This window comes from Wolffia australiana, chromosome 14, assembly GCF_029677425.1.
Source record: "Wolffia australiana isolate 7733 chromosome 14, ASM2967742v1".
Lineage (NCBI taxonomy): Eukaryota > Viridiplantae > Streptophyta > Magnoliopsida > Alismatales > Araceae > Wolffia > Wolffia australiana.
The window spans coordinates 15,184,000-15,207,506 of record NC_135848.1 but is presented as its reverse complement, the minus strand read 5'-3'; the positions used below and the strand labels follow the sequence as shown (position 1 = coordinate 15,207,506).

Below are 23,507 nucleotides of genomic sequence, written 5' to 3'. Positions count from 1 at the left end.
CTCTAGAACACCTCTCTTTCTAGAGAGAGAGAGGTCGGGTCTCTCTAGAGCGCCTCTCTCTAGAGAGACCCGACCGAAGTCCGGCAGAACGCCTCTCTCTCTAGAATACCTCTCTTTCCAGAGAGAGAGAGGTCGGGTCTCTCTAGAGCGCCTCTCTCTCTCCCTTTCTCTCTCTACAAAATGCCTCTCTCTCTAGAACACCTCTCTTTCCAGAGAGAGAGAGAGGTCGGGTCTCTCTAGAGCGCCTCTCTCTCCCTTTCTCTCTCTACAAAATGCCTCTCTCTCTAGAACACCTCTCTTTCCAGAGAGAGAGGTCGGGTCTCTCTAGAGCGCCTCTCCCTCCCTTTCTCTCTCTAAAAAATGCCTCTCTCTCTAGAACACCTCTCTTTCTAGAGAGAGAGAGGGCGGGTCTCTCTCAAGCGCCCCTCCCCCCCTTTCTCTCTCTAAAAAATGCCTCTCTCTAGAACACCTCTCTTTCTAGAGAGAGAGAGGTCGGGTCTCTCTAAAGCGCCTCTCCCTCCCTTTCTCTCTCTACAAAATGCCTTTCTCTCTAGAACACCTCTCTTTCTCTCTCTAGAACCTCTCTCTCCTTCTCTCTCTCTCTCTAGGCCGCTTTTCTCTCTCTCTAGAGTGCCCCTCTCTCTTATCAAAAAACCCTTGGCAGGTCGACATATCCCGGTGATGACGTGGAATCCAGCGTGGTTGCCAGGTGGGTTCCGACAGGTCAAAATCTGGCCGGAGATCCACCTGGCAGCCACGATGGACTCCACGTCATCACCAGGATATATCACAGACAACTTAGTGAGTTTGAGATATATCCTACCAAAAAAAGAGCTAAGGTTAGCTCGCAGACTTTTGACCTGGTTTGGGCTGTACCGTGATATTAACCCTTTATTATTTAATATAATAACACATCATCCAATAAATAGAAGTAAAAAGTTCTATTTTATTCCATATGGGATAAAGGGATTCGGAGTTTAATACCAAACCCAAATACTGTTATCCCATATGGAAGAAATTAAAAATATTTAGCTGTTTATATTAAACGAGATGTGCAAACACTCAAAAACCTCACTTATTACTCTCTTGCCCACATTAATCGCTGAACACATATAACTTAATAGTATTTTAAAGTATCCTTTCGATGTGGATATCGAAAACCGATATCCACACCCTATATCTGATGCCGTCATCCTCCCCCCTGAGACGGAGACGGATGCCAACATCGAGATGGATATCGGTATCGGATATCGACACTGTAGCAACCAATATCCAATACCGATATCTGGATATCGAAAAGAACGGATACCGAAAATTGCCTTTCCGATATCCAATACAGCATTCGTCCCGATACCGGCATCCGGTACCGGTATTGGGACGGGCAAACACTATCTTTAACCAAAGTGGATCAACTTGGCAAGCCATCTTTTCTACTGTCAACTTGGTTTGCCAAAGTGATCCACACGGCTTGTGGATGCCATGATAATACAACTCCTAAGTTGAGTTTGTTGTGATTGGAGCAATTCACTCTGAGTTGCCCAGTCTGTCTATCTTGACAGACTATCTTGACAAGTGAGGCTCATACACATGAAACTTTGCACAAAGATTGATCACAATATGTATTAATACCGATTCGCATGCACGAGTTAGGGGCAAAATGAACATCTTCAAAGGTACACATAAAAGTTGCATAAAATTAGGACAGCTCATACACTGATGACAGGAAGACACAGAACTTTGGTTGTCGTTCGTAGGGAATGTCAATCGTATCTGGAAAAAAGGGAGAATGAGAAGGAAAGAGATAGAAATATAGAAGGAGAGGGAAAGAGATAGGATTGTGGAGGGAGAGAGAATAAAAGTGAAAGAGAAAGAAAGAGAAAGTGGAGAGAGTAAGAGGGAAACTGAGAGAGTTAGAGAAAGAATGAAAGATGCCCCCCCCCTCCCCGGTCGACGGTTCCCCCCCGGCTGCAAGCCCGCACCCGGACCGCACCCCCCAACCCACCCCCCACCCCCGCGGACGGTTCCCCCCGCCGGCGAGCCCGCACCCAGACCGCACCCACCCCACCGGCGAGCTTGATCACTCCCTCGCATCACCTGGTGTGACTTACTCGGCAAGCCCAACTGCACTGTACCGCCCTGTCTACCACCAGGCAATTCTGGCAAGATGATCGGGAGGAGGAAGATGAGCCAATCCAGTCGGAGGTCGAGAGTGGCTGGGGTCGGCAGGAGAAGTGAGCCAATCCAGTCGGGAATCGGCCCATGGAGAACGGGGTCAGAGACGGTGAAGACGGCTTGGTCACCACGAGGAGCCAAAGAGCGTCGGGATGATCGCCCGACACACAGGCACCCAGGCGATGACCACGGTGAAAGGTCCTTTCGATGGCCACCGCACCACACTCACCCATCTCAAGGGGGCTGGGCTGACAACGAAAGCAGTAAGATGGAGGATGAGGAAGGGAGGGTGACTGTGCGGCCCCGTCGTGTGAAGAAGACACATACTACGACCATGATACCCTGATCACAATCGTTCCACGAGGCCAACAGATGTTTCAGGTGCTTAGCATAGGGACATCACGCACGTGAGTGCAGAGAGCCTGTGATTTGCCGCAGTTGTAGTGGGGCAGGCCATCGCCGAGTAAACTGTCCTCAAAGGACAAAAAAGGAGGTTAGAGCACATGTTCGGGCAGAGCAGCCGCTTCGGAATAAAAGCTATCGAGGGGACCAGGCACGTGCTAAAAAACAGGAGGACTATGCTAGCATCCTGCATAGGTGCTTGGTGGAAGACATTTACGGAGCCTCTCCCAATTTGGAGGGGGTCAATAGGGACCTACAGAAGAACTTCCCATTGATGGAGCTACCAGAGGTGCAGCAGTTGGATAACAATACCCTATTCCTCCGGGGGGTATCGTTGAAGAATTATGTGGCGGTCTGTGGCTGGAGGCAAAGGATCGGAGACACCACGGAGGTGAGATGGCATCGGGTCCTGCCCATGGACGGGGCAGAAAGGCGGAGGAAAGGAGGGGTAGTGGTGGAGGCGCATGGTGTCCTGTTGGTACATCGCAGAAGATCGACATTGGGGAGGATGGTCGAGTCTTTCGGACGGCTTACACATATCATCTCGACGGGGTTGGAGTCAGGGGACCCTAGAGTGGTTTTGATGGAAGTCGAAATGGTGGAGGGAGATCCGATACCAGGGTCAATCCAAATCCATGGCTGTGATGGAACTTTCAGAGCAGATATCCGAGCCACACCACTCCCGCTGGCACCTTTCGGAACCAGGGGGCATGCGGCGCGGCAGGGAGAGGTGGTGGGGAGTACTCCTACGTGCCTATACACCACATTGCAGCCCAAAGATGACATGCTGGCACCAGTCAACGATAGAGGGGACCAAGCCCAGGGGGAATCTTTGACATTGGCCTCTCCGACGCAATTGACTGCAGATGTTCGAGCAACAAAGAGTGGCGGGTCAGACCCTCCACAAAGGTTGAAGGGATTGGATGCACAGGCCATCCTATTACCTCAGTAGGGTGACCCTACCACAGAGGGGCAAGGACAATGGGGGAGGAGATTAAGGTCAGCAAAGAACACGTCGTATCATCAAAGAAGATCTCCGGCGGTTTAAAGGCATTGTATATCGTTGGGGGAAGCTAACCTTGACGGATGAGTAGGGTAAGGCGACATGGCTAATGTCAGGGAAAAATGGTCAGATGTGGCTGAGAACTTAAGGACCATCAAGGAAGACAGTTCCGCATCCGTTGGTGGGTGAGGGGACAGGTTGCTGCTGCCCCAAGCCAAGGAGTAGAAGCCGTGATAGAGAGGGAGTCAGACATGCAGTTGACGATACGTGAACTGGCAGAGAGAGTGGAGCTCCTACCGGAGCAACCATTGGGGGGCCTATCTCCTGGAATGTAGATAGTCTCCGAGATGAGGGGAGACGTGGTGTGGTGGGAGGGTATTTGCGACAATGGGGAGCTGATGTGGTATGCCTACACGAGACAATGTTGGAGAGGTGTGATGCCAAAGATTGGAACTTGGTGGGGTGAGGGTTCTTGGAGGGTTTCGTGGCAGTCAATGCAATCAGCAGATCAGGGGGCTTATTGGTGGCATGGAACACGGTGACCTATGCTAAGGAGGGGTCTTGGACAGGGCAATATGTGGCTGCAGTTAAAATCAAGAGAATGTGCGACAACCGCCAGTATGTGGTGGCATCAGTATACGGCCCAGTGCTTGCGGCACGTCGGTACATGCTATGGGAGGAGCTGGAAGTCGTGGCCTCGCTCTTCCAAGGGACTGCCATGCTTATTGGAGGGGATTTCAATGTGACATTGGAGTCAGGCGATAGACCGGACAGGACGGGAGGGCAAGATCTGGGTTCGTAGGAGTTTTGGTCCTTTATATCACTGACCGGCATGCAAGAAATGGGGCTGATGAATTGTGTCTACACATGGAGAAGTACGAGGGGCCTAATACTCTCTCCTGGTTGGATAGGTTTCTCTGCTCAGTGGAACTTTTGGAGGAGTACCCGTTGGCCGATGTGCGTGCACTACCCAGACCGTTGTCGGATCACACCCCAATTTTATGGCAGAATAATGTCGGCCAAAACAGACCCACATACTTCAAGATGGATAAATCGTGGTTGCGGGAGAAAGATTTTAAAGAAGATGTGATGTCATGGTGGTCATCTCAACCCAGCGAAGGCACAACCACAGTGCAATTGGCCTCCAAACTGGCAGGCTTGCGCCTTCATCTATCAGAATTCAAGAAAAAGATCCGAGAAGAATGTCACCGCCGTAGAGATGAACCCCTTACAAGAGTTCAACAGATAGATGCCCTCGAAGATACACGGGGCTTAACTGATACGGAGCGCACGGAGAGAAAAAACTGCAGAGGGATAGTTGAAGACGAAGACAAGAAGCTAGAGATGAACTAGAGGCAGCGATCTCGCCAACTATGGCTTAAGGATGAGGATGCCAATACTTGGTTTTTCCACTTAGCGGCTAATGGAAGACGGCGCTCGAATCAAATACTTTGAGTGAAAGTGGGGGCGCATGAATTTGTCGGGACAGAGATGGTTGGAGAAGCGCTGGCAAACCATTTCAGAGAAGTGACCAGAAGAGGGGCTCGGAACCATTGGAGATGGAGCGGTAGAAGTGCATCCAAGTTAACACAAGTCCAACAAGATGAGCTGGTGAAACCATCCCTGGTAAACGAAGTGAGGAAGGCAATCAAGGGCTTGAATGAAGAGGGTGCACCGGGCCCCAATGGATTCCCAGTATTCTTCTTCAGTGAATTTTGGGAGGTCGTCGGATCAAAGGTGATGAGTACATTGGAAGAATTCTGGCGTGGTAATTATGGCTTGGAGAGACTAAACCGATCATATTTATTTCTGCTGTCCAAGCGCTCTGGGGCCATCAACGTGGGGGATTTTAGGCCCATTGCACTCTCGAATTCCATATATCTTATCATCGCCAAGGTGTTGGCGAACAGGCTAAGGGTGGCAATTGGAGACCTGATCGGACCCTTCCAATCAGCTTTCATCCGTGGTAGACAACTGGTGGACAGTGCGGTGGTGGCAGGGGAGATCGTATCCACATGGAAGGCAAAGAAGAGTAAGGGTTTCATATGGAAAGTTGATTTTGCTACGGCATATGACTCGCTTGACTTGAGATTCCTATGGTCTATTATGCGCAAACGTGGGTTCCCCGATGAGTGGGTGACATGGGTGAAACGATGTGTTACGTCTCACTCATTCTCGATATTAGTCAATGGTCGAGCTGAAGGGGGGATGGATCCGACCACAAAGGGGAGTCCGACAAGGTTGCCCGCTCGCACCGCTGTTGTTTGTACTTGTGGTAGACACCCTGGCCACATGCACAATCAAAGCCTGTGAGCAGGGCCTTTTCAAAGGATTCCAAACAGCAAGCTACCCCGAGGGCATTCCGCTTTTGCAATATGCAGATGACACCACATTTTCATTAAAGGCTCGGTGACAGAAGCTCGCACTCTATCAGCATTACTAGATCTATTTGCAGACTTCTCAGGACTGCAACTAAATCGAGCTAAGTCCGCGTTCGTAGACTTTGGGCTTACTTCAGAGGAAGAGACACAATGTGCCGAAGCTTTAGGCACACCTCGCGGATCACTCCCGATGTGTTACTTGGGTCTCCCATTAACAGGGCGACGTATTCTAGCAGATGATTGGCATTCGATGGTGGAGAAAGTAGAAAGGAGGTTGGAAGGATGACAGAACAAAGTACTTTCGAAAGGGGGTCGACATGTGCTTTTTGCGATTCCGATATTTTACTTATCGGTATTTAAAATACCAGCGAGAGTGGTGAAGCGTCTTGAGGTGGCGATGAGGAGGTTTTTTTGGGGAGGGAGTGGAGAGGAAGACCGAAAGGGGGTGCCGCTAGTAGCGTGGGAGATCCTATGCAGACCTGTAAAGCACAGAGGGCTGGGGATCCTACATCTGCAGTCGATGAATTTGGCACTATTGACCAAGTGGGTGGAAAATATTGCGACTTCAGCAGAGGGACTGGTTTTTAACATCTTGAGAGACAAATATGGTTCCGAGATAGACTGGGAGAGACGCTGGGCTAGAGTAAAAGGAGAGTCCCCTTTCTAGAGCGGCCTGCGTCAAGCCATACCTCGCATTCTCCAGTTCTTTGAGCCCAGATTGGGAGATGGGGCAATATTTCAATTTCAGACCGATAATTGGTCCAACCACGGCCCAATGCATTTGAGGTTCCCAAGGCTATTTGCGTTAGCACGAAATCCAGAGACCACGGTCAAGGAATGTTGGGACGAAGCTTGGGTCCCTATGTTGACAGAAGCTTTATTAGAGCTGCGGTTTGGGGAGTTGATGGAGCTGCAAGAGTCACTGTTACCCTTCAGACCGATAGTTGATTCACAGGATGGTTGGATATGGTGGGGATCGTCCTTCTCGGTGAAAGATGCATATTTTAAAATCCGAGGAGCAGCTCAGGACGACGAGACGACAAGTAAGGCATGCCATATGTTGATGATGCGCAAAGTCCCCCTTAAAGTGAGACTCTTCAGCTGGTTGTTGAGGCGTCGAAGGCTTGTCACACGAGTCTACCGACAGAAATGGTCCCCTGCCGCTCCCACTGTCTGCCCTATGTGTGACAGGGGAGAGGAAAATTGCTCCCACATGTTCTTCACATGTCAATTTTCACACGGCGTTTGGGCATTGCAGCAATTGCCAGGGGTGGATACCTCCTCAGACGAGGCCTTTTGGACTTCAGTTTCTGACGGAAGACACGGAAGCCAACTTGATTGGTGATGCTTGCTCGCGGTGCTATGGACGATATGGATACATCGAAATGAGGTGGTGTTTAACGAGAGGCCGGCTTCAATAAAGAATGCCTTTCATGATGTGGAGGCGCTGAAGTCGTTTTGGGGTGGAGGGAGAGGTTAGCCTTTTTTGAGTATGATTGTACATCGTTTGTACACAATTTTTATCGTTAATGATAGCAAGTAAGCCAACGATTCCGGGTGGTCTTCTTTATTGTTAAAAAAAAAAGAGAAGGAATGAAAGATGTGAATAGAGGGAGAGAGGGATAAGAGGGTAGAGGTAGAGAGTGGGAAATTGAGAGAGGGAGAGTGAAAGATAGATAGGTGGCTAGAGGCAGAGAGAGTGAGAGAAACAGAGATTGAGAGGGAGAATGAAAGAGAGATAGGTGGGTGTAGGCATGGTTGTTCTGTCCCATTGGTTTGAAACGAACAAAAACTTTGCACAAAAGAACCGCACAAGGCCTTGTTATTTGTTCTGTTTTTTTTCAAAAACAAACAAAATTTGCACATTTGCACAAATTCTCACATTCGCACAAAACTAGAACAAAATTTGCACAAAGCGAACAAAAGAACCGCACACGGGTCTGTGTGATGTTCTGTTCGAATTCTTTTTTTTTCTGTTCGGAAAACCGAACAGAAAGAACAATTCACACAAAAAGAACAGAATGAGCACTTCTAGGTGGGTGGAGGGAGAGAGAGAGAGAGAGAGAAAAAGAGGTTGAGAGAGGGAGAGTGAAAGAGAGATAGATGGGTAGAGGTAGAGAGAGACGAAGAGAGAGAGAAAGAAGGTATAGAAAAATATTAAAAATTATGACAGTCAAACAGAGACCTCAACAGAAGTTCGGTAAAAGGCAGATGACTGTTGTAAACCTAGAGTAAATATCCTGCACCGATGACGGGACGGAACGGAAGACCCAGATAACGGACGAGGAAACGGTTAAGGTATCGTCATCCGTCCCATAGTTTTATTGACGAATGACGATAGCCAATGGCGTAGAAGACCAGTCTTTCGTCGGTCTAAACTCTAAAATCTCTAAAACCCTAGTCTGGCGTGGTCGTCGATTTGCAGTGTATGGGATCTTCGAAGGTGATGGAGAGCGGAGAAGACGGCTACGTCACCCCCGGCGAGGTTCTCGGCGATTCCAATCAGTTGATCGCCGGACGCGGCGCCTACTTGGCGGACGGCCGGAAAATCTGCGCTTCCCTCGCCGGCCGCCGGATCACCTCCCCCCCAATCCACGGATCGCCAGAACAAGTTAGATTCCTCATTTTGATCCAATTTGAGCTTCTAATGGTTCATTGGGATTCAATTCCTGTTTTTTTCTAGCGGGCGACGGTCGAAGTAGTCGGGCACAAGGCCCACGGGGCAGTTCCGAAGCCTGGGTCCGTCGTCATTGGCAGGGTAATCCCCATCTGATCATTTCTCGTCAATGGATTGAAATTTTCTTAAACTGAAGGGGGATTTTGGTTGCTTTGCTCCTCCTGCTTACCCAGGTGACGAAACTCATGGCCAGATTAGCTTCGGTGGACATCATCTGCGTTGATTCCAAGTCCGTGAGGGAGCCCTTTACTGGCATTATCAGGTGGAACTCTTGCCTTTGATTCGTTCCAAGTTTTTAAAGGAAATGGTGGCATTAGCCTGGTCTTGTCCTCTGATTGCTGCTGTTTCTCGTTCGCTTCAATCTCTTCTTTTTATCTTCAATCTCTTTAACTTTAGGTTGGCGCCGTTCGTTCCTCTAGTTTTTGGATTAGTTTCTCAAATTGTTCAAGAACAAAGGATAAACAAGATTCTATGAGGGATTTCAATCTTCGTTGGATATTGGCACTTTCAATATTCTCTGCATGGGCTTCTTCTTTGTTTACCGATCTCAAGCTAACATAAGGCTCTTCCTTTTTCAGGCAGCAAGACGTTCGGGCTACTGAAATTGACAAAGTAGAAATATATCTCTCATTTCGTCCGGGTGACATCGTCAGGGCGTTGGTGGTATCCTTGACTAGCTGTTTCTTCCGCATTTGATCTCCATCTTTTACGGATTTAATCACTCTTTCCAAGGTAGCAACAGACTAACTTTCTATCCCTCTCTCTTCAAGCCCCACCTGATCATAGTCTATCTTTCTCTCTCGGACATGAGATACTTCTGCTTCTTGAATCACATTCCCATTCTCATTTCCCTTTGGGATTCGACTGATGGGAAATCTGTCTTTAAGTTCCATTTCCTCTCTCCTTCTCAATCTACGGTCGACTTCCCTTTAGGATCCAATGTAAAGAATATGATTTCTCTGTTTTGCTCTATCTCTCTTTCTCTCCATTCTTCCTAGGGCCAAACCTATCTTTTATGTCTATCCTAGAGCTAATGTAGTCTGTCAATGAGAAGGGCAAATGCCTCTTGCATTACATCCTTCTATCTTTTCACTGAATCCCAGATGTTTTTTCCCCTTACCTTTCTTCTCTTTAAGTAGATCAACTTCATTAGTCAACTGATTGATCAACCCAGGACCTATAAATAAAATTGTGGTGACCTTAACCTCTACTTGAAGCTCTCTCTTGGAGACGCAAGGGCCTACTACCTCTCTACCGCAAAGAACGAGCTTGGGGTTTTGTCTGCTCAAAGCCCTGCTGGTACGTTCAAACTAATCTGCATTCTAATTAACTAGTTGACTGCCTAATGGTTTATCAATTTGTTAACCGTTTTTTCCCTTTCTTTGATGGGGTTGTAGGAGTATCGATGGTGCCCATCAGCTGGACTGAGATGCAGTGTCCTGTAACCGGTCAGAAAGAGCAAAGGAAGGTCGCCAAGGTCGACTAGCCATTCCTCAGTACATACCATCAGTTTTGAAGCGGACGAATTCTTTAGCCTTCTTCCCTCTGTCCGCTTGACCAGCTCAAGTCATTAGTATAAGAAAATAGCGTAGCTTTTTTTCCCTCTGGGGGCAATTTGGCAATCAGAAATCATTCAATGATTTTTTTCACTACGAGGAAAGGTTAGTTTCAGACATTGACAGAGGCAGTTTCCCATTTTCCCCTTTCTTCAGTTTTATCCCAAATAAACAGGATCAATTTGGGGATAAAAGGAAGTGTTACGGACTTATCCTTCTCTTTCACAGGGAAGTGATTGTCTTCAATTAATTGGATCTTGTATAAAGTTAAAAGTTTTCATTTCGATTTTTCTCTTAGGGACTTATGCACGAACAACCTTAATTCTTAAGAAAAATAAACTGATCAGGTTCAAATAATGACTGGTCAGCTTATTTCTGTTATGAATTTTTCTGAATTTTTTCATTCGACTACCAAATTTCTGTAAACAATGATAAAAGGGAATTTTACAGGCCTCACACCAAAATAAATAATATATTTCCTCGCCACTTGTCGGCAAAAAATAACCAAGTAGAGATTAAAATTTTCAATGTTCACAAAACCCAGTTATCATTATTTCTTTCCTACCACTGCTCGTCAATTTTCAGCCATTAATGAAATGAATTATACGCGTTTCCTTCAGTTCAAGTACTAAAAAATAAAAGAGCTTACGCTGTCTACAAACATCAAAAAACTTCAGGAGCTAGTTTTCTCTTTAACACCTCTGCAAGTCTCAGTCTTCGTATCAGAAATCAAGTTCCTCAAATCTCCAAAAAAGCACAAACGAGTAAATCTGCCTAAGAACAAGAACAAAAGACAAATAAAAGTGGCAAAGCACGGAACCAAGATGGGCTTCATTCCTTCAACCATAACTTCATTCTCTCCAGAGCCTACATGAAGAGGTTGGGTCTGGAGGCCTTGAAGGTGGTCTTCAAACGGCGAGTGGGGGGCCTCACCTTGCGATTAACAAGTGGAAACTTAATCTTCGAATCGTGGAATTGCTTGGTGTTGTCACGCTTGCACAATTTTGAGGAGATAGTCGCCGTCTTGATGATCTGTATGCAGGGGTGCCTGACCCTGTGCCTTGACGCCATCTCATCATACATTTGCTCAACTGCCCCGTTAAGGGTTGTGTCTCTGTACTCCTTGTACATGTTATGGTAGCCAGTCCTGCTCTGGTACCTCAGCCAGATCCCATAGTTCTTGATTGTAGTCGGCTTCTTCTCGAATATCTGTAAACCCATTATATGGCATTTCGTTAGAAACGCAGATCCAAGGGGAAATGATCAAGCAAATAGAATTTTTATTCGTTGACACATAGTAAACGGATTGACAAATTCATTGGTTAATAAAACTCAGACGTTGGAAACGAGGGTAAGATAATATAAATCTTAAGTGACATTAATCTCCTAGATTAATATCGTGTAACATTACACGGTTGTGCTTTCCGTTAGCTATGGAGTCCGGAAATGGAGTGAGGAAGAGGAATATTAGAGAATGACGAAGATATTGCCGTCGTTCATCTGCATACAAGAAGAAACAAGAGTTCACAGACACAATTTCCTCACTTGTCCTCCCAGACTATAGTTCGGCGATCGAAATGGATTAAATCTGATCGAAAGACACTACTGATGCGGGGGGTCTTGTTCACGAATCAATCTGGGTTTTTTTATTAGTCGCACGGCTGACCTGCATATCATAGAGGATGGGCTTGTGCATAGAGTCAAGGACATCAACTTAGTAAAACCAGATGCATCGGCAAAATCATTCCCATCGAGAGCAATTGTATGTCCATAAATAACTAGGCCGCAAAGCTAATTGGAGATAAGAAATAGTTTCTTGGACAACATTATAGATCGATCCATTTAGACATAAACGATCAATCCACTAGGCCCAACAGCTCAATGACCAGAACAGTGTTTGCCATTGAACAATTTGGAGGGTTTGGACCTTCCATCTGCTCGACCATTGACCATTTTGATAGAATCTCCGACTCCACCGCAGACTCGCAAATACTAGATAGATAAGTACAATTTTCAATGAACGATTGCGACAATCTTAAGGGTAATACTATGTCGCCAGCGGTGTTTATTACTGGCCAGAAGATTTAAGGCTGACAGATGCAGAAACATGTAATCTACTGATGGTAGCAATATGAGAAAAGAGGAAATTAAGACGATGGTAGCTTCTTCTAAATAGACGCAATAAAGAATTTAAAGTGAAAAATGGACTGCACAGCACAATAAAACGATTGAATTCTTCAAGATCCAGTTGCTCGCCGAAAACATCCGGTGGGCAAGGATCTGAAAACTAAAACGACGAGAAGCATTACCTCGTTGATCGCGAGAACCTGACCATTGCTCTTCTTAACTTTCTTCAGTTTCCTCAGAAAGTACCTTTCAGATCGCGCAAACACATGTCTTCAATAATGAGAAAACGAAATAAATCAATGAATGAAAAAACACAAGAGATTGCGTTATACCAGAACTTGGACTTGGCTCTCACTTCATTCGTCGCCCAGAGCTTCATCCTGAAGATCTTCGGATGCTCTTCAGTGGGGGTCGGAAGCGCTCTTCCAACGACCTGGTACTGATGAAACTACAAGCGAAAACATCCATAGAAATAGATCGAGATAAGCAAATGAAACACATTTGCCGCTCTTTTCTTAAGATCATGAACCCAAAAAACCCGATGATTTTTTTACGGGAAAAAAGGGAATTTCAATGGTATCAAGACGGATTGGACCAGAGGATCGATAAAAGTTTGCATTTTTAAGGCCTTGAGTGTCTCGAAACAAATTGTTTCAACAAGAGCAAACGCAATCAGAGAAATCTACGTCGATGGGAGAAGCTATACCCGGAAGTTGCCCATCTCGACGGCGTTCGAACCTCCGCTGACTGCTCCCTCCGCGCCGCCGCCTCCGCCAAGAAAACTGGTTTATGGAGGACAAGTTGTAGATCCAAGCTGAAAACCCTAAAGTTTGTTTTCACGTGCCTTCCGCTTATAACCTCATTGTATCTTATAATTATGTAAATGCCATTCAGTTGGGCCAATGTAGAATAAGCCCAATTGTGATGATAGTGTCCCAAACCCAATTGGAGTCTGACAAGGGAACGGCAAACATCATCCATCAGGTCATTCATCAAGGTGATGGACCCGTGACGTGAGGGTGGCAGTGGCGCAGCACCCCTGATGGGTGACGTGATGGTGACAGAGTGTCTCGGACCGGTGACGTGATGGGACGGGCATCATGGATGATGCTGATGATGAAATTTTAAAAGCATTTAAAAAGGCGAAATTGGGGGAATTTTTTCTCCATACAATACTAGGATAAGTAGTGTGGACAAATTTAATAAATTTAGTACCTTTAAATATTTATTAAAAGTTCATTGAGGTGTATTATTTTTATTACATAAATGAAAGGAAATATTATTGGTCATATCAGGTGTAATATCTTGCCAAGATATATAAGAAGTATTATATAAGCACCTATGAAGTACAAAAATTTTAAAATATGGAAAAGGTAAATTAAAGGAAAAAAATTTTCTCCTTAGAATAATAGGATAAATAGTGTGGACAAATTTAATATTTTAGTACTTTTAAATATTTAAAAGTTCGTTAAGGTGTATTATTTTTATTACATATTTGAAAGGAAATATAATTGGTTGTACTAAGTATAATTTTTTGCCAAGATATATAGGATGTATTATATAAGAGCCTATGAAGTATAAAAGCTTTAAATTATGGACAAAGTAAATTAAAGGGAAAATGTTTTTCAATTATGTAGGACTTTAACACATTCTCTACACTTCCTCTCTCACTTGTTTTGTTAACCATTCCCCCCTTTCAACCATAAAAGTATTGAAATTTTATTTTGTTAATGTAATGTTAACATTCTTATATGATAGCTTTCTTTATTTAATGGAGATTCATCTATTTTAATGGTGTTTATCACATATTAAAACATTATGTACGGGAAGAAGCAAAACTCAATTATGGTAAATTAGGTCTCATTATTTAATGGAGATTCGTCTATTAAATGTAACATTTTTTATTTTAGCTTCCATTATTTAATTTCGCGTACCACATTTTTGACGGGGACTCTTATGCTACCTTAGTTTTATGGTAGTATTGTGAAAAGACAAATAATTTGGTACGTATTGTCACATCCATGCATTAAATTTCTATGTTTGACTATGGGGTTGAAAAATGAAAATTAACAGCTAGAGAAATGGGATAATAAATTATTCGATTACATATATTTTTCAAAAAAAGGTTCATAAAGTAATAAGGAAAGCATTTGTCTACTGAAGTAAGACTGGTGTAGTTTTATGAATTATACAATTCTTTCTCCTGGATGCCTCTGAGAATGACATAGTCCACATTTCTTGGGTTTCTACTTGGACACATGAGAGAATCTCTTGTATCATCCTTTCTGATTGAAAGCCTTGCTAATTCTGCAGAGGAATGAACGTGATGGGTAAATATCAAAAAATAATTTACTTGAATATTTGTGGTATTTAAGATGAGAACTATTACCTCGTACCAGTCATCATTATCAAAGAAGCCTTTGTCATTATCACTATGACAAAGTTGAGCATTCTTGGCATGTAACCAACACTTGCAGTGACAAAGAGCTCAATGCTTTTAGTAGTAAGGCGTGCCATTTGGAATGTGATGATTGCATGTTGATAACATGCATTTTTAGTGCCTTATATTATTATATTTATGCATTAAATTACTCATATTTGCATGTTATCAAGCTTAAAATGATTAAACCTATTTTTAGAACAAATTTTGAATTGTCTATATTTTTAGGATTTTTCTAATAGTATATTCTAAAAGAATATAATTTTTTGAGAAAGAATACGATTTTTCTGGAATTTTTGGATATTAAATTTGGAAAGATATGATTTTTCTGATTCAAAATATATATTTATACATATTTTTGGGCTTTATTTGATTTAATATGAAATTTTAAGTATTTTGGTTTTTTTATGGCATAGTGTGTGTGACGTGGCGTGCGGATGCGCCGCCACGTCAGCGTTGAGAAAGAGATATTTTCTTTGTTTTTGTCCTTTTGACATGTACATGTGGCATGGAATATGAAAAGTTGCGGAATACGAAAAGCCACGGAATACGAAAAGCCATGGAATATGAAAAGCCATGGAATACAAAAAGGCATGGAATATGAAAAGCCACGGAATACGAAAAACCACAGAATACCAAGTGCTCTGACTTCTTAATAGGCACAAACTGATGACGTTGATGAGGAGAGAGAATAAATTAAAGGCTAGGATGGCCATAACTTTTCATCTCCCCCTCCTCTTTCTATCCATACACTCTAATCTATAAATAGAGGCCTGGATCATTGTAAAAACGATCTTGAACTTGCTTCCCACTTTTGTGGGCTGATTGAAAGAGAGTGAGTTTTGAGATCCATCAAGAGTGTTCTTGGTGTCTTGGGTGTGTGGAAAGAGACAAAAGAGAAGAGGGGGAGCTTACCGGCACTCGCAAATCGACGTGATCCTGGTGGAACGTAAGGATCTAAGGTAAGTGTCTTCGCCTTACGTTGTTTCTCTCCCAACATCATCGTTATCATAGTTATAGTTTTTTTTATCAACGTTTCATTTATCACTTCACTTACGTCCCCACTCTCTCATCTCTCCATCCTTGCCATCATATCACTCCATATCCCACCACTATCCTCGTCTATTCCATCATTCATCCTCATATCCATCACAATCACTTACTCTTTACTTTAAGTTAAATTAGCTTATAATTACGTTTATTTTATCTATATCACTAGCTCATGTCCTCAAATATTGCTTTCGTCGATCCGCTCGTCCATCATCACTAGTATAAGAAAGTAGATCCTTAATCATCGTTCCCTGTGGAGACGATCCGTACTCATCACTAACTAAGTATTTTTAAGTACGATTAAATATATTTTTATTGAATAATCTCAATCACCAACGATAAATTTTAACCCTAAAATTGAGATTATCACATGTCCTGCGGATAACAAATGCTCTGTTGGGGCACAAGTCACGCATACAGAAAGAAACTCTTGAGCAAGGGTAGATAGTCGAGGGTAAGTCTGTGCGCCTATGGGTGCCCACCATCCTATTGTTATCTTTGTGTCCTTCCTCAATATTCCATAGAGATCTGTTAGAATGAGTACTCGTCGCTCCCTTTTTCTAGGGGGTTACCCCCATCAATGAGTTCAGTGATCCAATCTTCATCCTCATGGTCATTAGATGCTAGCTCTTGGTCCCCATGAAGGGGCACTATTCGTTTGACAAACACCACAACATCATGAGTGAAGATAGGATCCAATGATGACCCCTTGTTGAAAGGATAAAGAATGGCCGCTGTTGTGGACTCACGATTCTTTGATATAACTTTATCTTCAATAACTTCAATAACTTAATCTTCACACTCTAACACGCTTGTCGGATAGATGCAACTTGTCTAATAGTCAGCTTTCTTCCCAAAGTAAAAATTGTAGACACATAAAACTTATGTATAATAGTATCAATATATCTCATCAACACCTTCAAAATGCGAAGTACTTCCATGACTCGCACTGTCTTCGATCCACTAACATAGTTTTTTAACTTGTAAAATGGCCGAAGGATGTCGCGAAGGTGAGTCAACATTTCCCACTCATCACGATAGACTCTCATGTCCTTCTCTGTTACATACAAGATTTGTAAAGCCATGAAATCGATGACATCTTGCTTCTCTAATGCAACATGTAACATGTCATGCATACTATTCCATTATGTTGGACAATCTAATGGGATTTGGTTATGATTCTTTTGTCTGAGGCCTTTACATGTCTTCGCATACTATTGGCGTGATGCTTGGATGCATGTGACTATGGCTCTCAGACTAGCGACCGCATCCCCCAAGACAAAGGCATGATCATGAATCATCATTTCTCTATGGCTCGCCATGACCTCACACATCGCATCCAAATCATCTATGTCAACATCATAAGCACTATCATCTTGTTCGCCAAATATGCAGCTGCTAGCAATTTTAGAGGGAGGTTTATTCACCTCTACATGCAATGACTTCAAGGTAACTTGAACATCGATGTTCAGCACATGGGCAGCACATGGGACATGTTGGTCCACTATGAAATATTCATTCACCTCGCTAAGTTGTTTTACCAGTAGTGATATTATCCTCCCCTTGCTCGAGGAATTTTGTATGGTGATAGTGCCAACCTACATTGAAAAATGGTGAGATTTTAAATAAAAGTAGTATATTAGAAAATTAAGATTGATTGGGTTGTTGCTGATCTTCGTTCTCAAACCAAAGTCATCCAATGCTTGGAGCACAATTGCACTCATATTCTAACCGTCATGATTTCACACAAGCAAACATATTGCAAGTACATACTCACATAGTTCCTATTGTTTATACACCTTAGTGTTCGCCGTCCCGATATCCGTCCGATATCTGGTATTGGACAACTGATATCCGATATCCGGAAAAAAATGGAACGGTTCCGGATATCAGATATCGGATATCGGGCGATATCCGTCTATCAGTGGTTAGACGGATATCGGTACCGGATATCAGAAGGGGAGGGATGAGACGGATAATCGGACGCCGGATATCGCTTTTTGATATCCGAAAATCGGTTTTCAATATCCGCATATCCAAAACCGATATCCGGCAATTTTTTTTCACTCGTCTGCAATCCCACATGAAAAAATCTAATTTCCTTGGAACTTTATATTCGCCCCAGCAATCTTACAGTTAATTCTCATCTTCGCCACCTCGTCGCCCAAAGATAATACCACATGTAATTCTCAAATTTTCAAATATCATGATAACGAGGGTAAAATTAAGTAATATAGTTAATAAAAATAACAATAAATTTAACATGACCTAACAACCAATGTTATTAAGAAATTAATATATTCTTATTTTAAGAAAACAATATTGCGTTATGAAGTTAATAAATGGAATAAAAAATTTAATATGACCTAACAACTAATGTTATTAGGTAATTAATATATTACCATTTTAAGGAAATAAAATTGCATAATATAGCTGATAAAAGTAACAATAAATTTAATATTACATAACAACTAATGTTATTAAGAAATTAATATATTGTTATTTTAAGAAAATAAAATTGCGTTATATAGTTAATAAATGGAATAATAAATTTAATATGACCTAACAACTAATCTTATTAAGAAATTAATATATTGTTATTTAAAAAAAACAAAATTGCGTTATATAGTTAAGAAATGAAATAATAAATTTAATATGACCTAACAACTAATGTTATTCAGAAATTAATATATTGTTATTTTAAGAAAACAAAATTGCGTTATATAGTTAATAAATGGAATAATAAATTTAATATGACGTAACAACTAATGTTATTAAGAAATTAATATATTGTTATTTTAAGAAAACAAAATTGCGTTATATAGTTAAGAAATGTAATAATAAATTTAATATGACCTAACAACTAATGTTATTAAGAAATTAATATATTGTTACTTTAAGAAAACAAAATTGCGTTATATAGTAAATAATTTGAATAAAAAATTTAATATTAAATAACAACTCATGTTATTAAGAAATTAATATAATGTTATTTTAAGAAAACAACATTAGTTATAAAGTTAATCATTTGAATAATAAATTTAATATTAACTGAAAATTAATGTTATTAAGAAATTAATATATTGTCATTTTAAGGAAATAAAATTTTGTAATATATTTAATAAAAATAGCAATAAATCTAATATTACATCACACCTAATGTTATTAGGTAATTAATATATTGTCATTTTAAGGAAATAAAATTGCGTAATATACTTTAAAAAGTAAAAATTAATTTAATGTCACATAACAACTAATGTTATTAAGAAATTAATATATTGTTATTTTAAGAAAACAAAATTGGGTGATATAGTTAATAAAAATAACAATAAATTTAACATGACCTAACAACTAATGTTATTAGGTAATTAATATACTGTCATTTTGGGGAAATAAAATTAGGTAATATAATTAATAAAAATAACAATAAATTTAATATGACCTAACAACTAATGTTATTAGGTAATTAATATATTGTCATTATAAGGAAATAAAATTGCATAATAAAGTTTATAAAAGTAACAATAAATTTAATAATACATAACAACTAATGTTATTAGGTAATTAATATATTGTCATTTTAAGGAAATAAAAGTGCAAAATATAGTTAATAAATGGAATAATAAATTTAATATGATCTAACAACTAATGTTATTAAGAAATTAATATATTGTTATTTTAAGAAAACAAAATTGTGTTCTATAGTTAAGAAATAAAATAATAAATTTAATAAGACCAAACAACTAATATTATAAAGAAATTATTATATTGTAATTTAGAGAAAACAAAATTGCGTTATATAGTAAATAATTTGAATAATAAATTTATTATGACCTAACAACTAATGTTATCGAGAAATTAATATATTGTTATTTAAAAAAAACAAAATTGCGTTCTTTAGTTAAGAAATGGAATAATAAATTTAATATGACATAACAACTAGTGTTATTAGGTAATTAATATATTGTCATTTTAAGGAAATAAAATTGCGTAATATAGTTTATAAAAATAACAATAAATTTAATATTAGATAACAGCAAATGTTATTAAGAAATTAATATACTGGTATTTTAAGAAAACAAAATTGTGTCATATAGTTAATAAATGTAATAATAAAATTACTATGACCTAACAACTAATCTTATTAAGAAATTAATATAGTGTTATTCTAAGAATATAAACTTACGTTATATGGTTAATAATTTGAATAATAAGTTTAATATTAACTAACAACTAATTATATTAAGAAATTACTATATTAATATTTTAAGAAAACAAATATGAGTTATATAGTTAAGAAATGGAATACAAAAGATATTGTAGTAATTCGTTGTAATGATTTTCAGTAACCTCTAGGGTTCTTCAAGTATCCTTTCATGCATTATGTTAGGTATCAAGGAAAATCCATTATTGCTTCACGAGGGACTCATCTTCTTTTGAAGAAATGGAAATCTTACTTTATGAATTTATGGCAATTTCATTTTCACTTTTGGTCTGAACCCAGTAGGATACACATAAACCAATTTCCACATTTTTCTTTGTCTTTTTTGGGTTATCTTTCAAGTGTAAAAATGAATCCTTCCTCCATAAAAAGTCAAATGTTAGATAATTCCTTTTTAATATGACCTAACAACTAACGTTATTATGAAATTAATATATTGTTATTTTAAGAAAACAAAATTGCGTTATGTAGTTAATAAATGGAATATTAAATTTAATATGACCTAACGACTAATGTTCTTAAGAAATTAATATCTTGTTATTTTAAGAACAAAAAATTGCGTATATAGTTAATAATTGGAATAATAAATTTAATATTAACTAACAACTAATGTTATTACGAAATTAATATATTTTTATTTCAAGAAATCAAAATTGCGTTCCATAGTTAAGAAATGGAATAAAAAATTTAATATGACCTAACAACTAATGTTATTAGGTAATTAATATATTGTAATTTTATGGAAATAAAATTGCGTAATATAGTTATTAAAAATAACAATTAATTTAATATTACATAACGACTTATGTTATTAAGAAGTTAATATATTGTTCTTTGAAGAAAACAAAGTTGTGATATATAGTTAATGAATGGAATAATAAATTTAATATGACCTAACAACTAATGTTATTAGGTAATTAATATACTGTCATTTTGGGGAAATAAAATTAGGTAATATAATTAATAAAAATAAAAATAAATTTAATATTACATAACAACTAATGTTATTAGGTAATTATTATATTGTCATTTAAAGAAATAAAATAGCATAGTATAGTTAATAAAAATAAGTATAAATTTAATATTACATAACAACTAATGTTATTAAGAAATTAATATATTGTTATTTTAAGAAAATAAAATTGCGTTATATAGTTAATTAATGGAATAATAAATTTAATATGACCTAACAACTAATGTTATTAAGAAATTAATATATTGTTATTTAAAAAAAAACAAAATTGCGTTATATAGTTAAGAAATGAAATAATAAATTTAATATGACCTAACAACTAATGTTATTCAGAAATTAATATATTGTTATTTTAAGAAAACAAAATTGCGTTATATAGTTAATAAATGGAATAATAAATTTAATATGACGTAACAACTAATGTTATTAAGAAATTAATATATTGTTATTTTAAGAAAACAAAATTGCGTTATATAGTTAAGAAATGTAATAATAAATTTAATATGACCTAACAACTAATGTTATTAAGAAATTAATATATTGTTACTTTAAGAAAACAAAATTGCGTTATATAGTAAATAATTTGAATAAAAAATTTAATATTAACTAACAACTCATGTTATTAAGAAATTAATATAATGTTATTTTAAGAAAACAAAATTAGTTATAAAGTTAATCATTTGAATAAAAAATTTAATATTAACTAACAACTCATGTTATTAAGAAATTAATATATTGTTATTTTAAGGAAAGAAAATTTTGTAATATAGTTAAGAAATGCATTAAAATATTTAATATGACCTAACAACTAATGTTATTACATATATAATATATTGTCATTTTAAGGAAATAGAATTGCGTAATATAGTTAATAAAAATAACAATTATTTTAATATGACCTAACAACTAATGTTATTAGGTAATTAATATATTGTCATTTCAAGGAAATAAAATTGCGTTATATAGTAAATAAATGGAATAATAAATTTAATATGACGTTACAACTAATGCTATGAGGTAATTAATATATTGTCATTTTAAGGAAATAAAATTACATAATATAATTACTAAAAATAACAATAAATTGAACATTACATAGCAACCAATGTTATTAGGTAATTAATGTATTGTCATTAATAGGAAATCAATTTGCGTGATATAGTTAATAAAAATAAAAATAAATTTAATATTACATAACAACTATTGTTATTGAGAAATTAATATATAGTTATTTTAAGAAAATAAAATTGTGTTACATAGTTAATTAAATGAAATAATAAATTTAATATGACCTTACAACTAATGTTACTAATAAATTAATATATTATTATTTTAAGGATACAAAATTGCGTTATATAGTAAATAAAAGGAATAATAAATTTAATATGACCTAACAACAAATGTAATTAAGAAATTAATATATTGTTATTTTCATAAAATAAAATTACGTTATATAGTTAATAATTTGAATAATTAATTTAATTGTAACTAACAACTAGTGTTATTAAAAAATTAATATATTGTTATTTTAAGAAAACAGAACTGCGTTATGTAGTTAATAAATCGAATAATAAATTTAATATGACCTAACAACTAATGTTATTAAGAAATTAATATATTGTTATTTTAAGAAAATAAAATTGCGTTATATTGTTAATAAATGCAATAATAAATTTAATATGACCTAACAATTAATGTTATGAAGTAATTATTATATTGTCATTTTAAGGAAATAAAATTGCGTTGTATAGTTAAGAAATGTAATTATAAATTTGATATAATCTAACAACTAATGTTATTAAGAAATTAATATATTGTAATTTTAAGAAAATAAAATTGCATAATATAGTAAATAATTTGAATAATCAATTTAACATGACCTAAAAACTAATGTTATTAAGGAATTAATATATTGTTATTTTAAGAAAACAAAATTGTGTTATACAGTTAAGAAATGGAATAATAAATTTAATATGACCTAACAACTAATATTATTAGGTAATTAATATATAGTCATTTTAAGAAAATAAAATTGCATCATATAGTTAATAAAAATGACAATTAATTTAATACTACATAACAACTAATGTTATTAAGAAATTAATATATTGTTATTTTAAGAAGAGAAAATTGTGTTTTATAGTTAATAAATGGAATAATAAATTTAATATGACCTAACAACTAATGTTATTAGGTAATTAATATACTGCCATTTTAAGGAAATAAAATTGCGTAATATAGCTAACAAAAATAAAAATAAATTTAATATTACATAACAACTAATGTTATTAGGTAATTAATATACTGTCATTTTAAGGAAATTAAATTGCGTAATATAGTTCATAAAAATAACAATAAATTTAATATTACATAACAGCTAATGTAATTAAGAAATAAATTTATTGTTATTTTAAGAAATTAAATTTCGTTATATAGTTAATAAATGGAATAATAAATTTAATATGACCTAACAACTAATGTTATTAAGAAACTAGTATATTGTT

The 23,507-nt window shown here is 37.7% G+C and overlaps 2 protein-coding genes across 2 annotated transcripts; one reads left to right on the top strand and one right to left on the bottom strand.

Annotated features, from left to right (window-relative positions):
- Positions 1–8,326: 8,326 nt before the first annotated feature.
- On the top strand, positions 8,327–10,474 carry LOC144711760 (Nucleic acid-binding, OB-fold-like protein). Its single transcript, XM_078585786.1, has 6 exons — positions 8,327–8,569; positions 8,642–8,716; positions 8,809–8,897; positions 9,214–9,298; positions 9,853–9,934; positions 10,033–10,474. Exons 1-6 carry the CDS (start codon positions 8,387–8,389, stop codon positions 10,119–10,121), a joined length of 603 nt encoding a protein of 200 aa, XP_078441912.1. The 5' UTR covers positions 8,327–8,386; the 3' UTR covers positions 10,122–10,474.
- Positions 10,475–10,850: 376 nt separating this feature from the next.
- On the bottom strand, positions 10,851–13,163 carry LOC144711761 (large ribosomal subunit protein eL20). Its single transcript, XM_078585787.1, has 4 exons — positions 13,025–13,163; positions 12,651–12,766; positions 12,501–12,564; positions 10,851–11,400 (listed from the first exon to the last, which is right to left on the bottom strand). Exons 1-4 carry the CDS (start codon positions 13,037–13,039, stop codon positions 11,059–11,061), a joined length of 537 nt encoding a protein of 178 aa, XP_078441913.1. The 5' UTR covers positions 13,040–13,163; the 3' UTR covers positions 10,851–11,058.
- Positions 13,164–23,507: the final 10,344 nt, after the last annotated feature.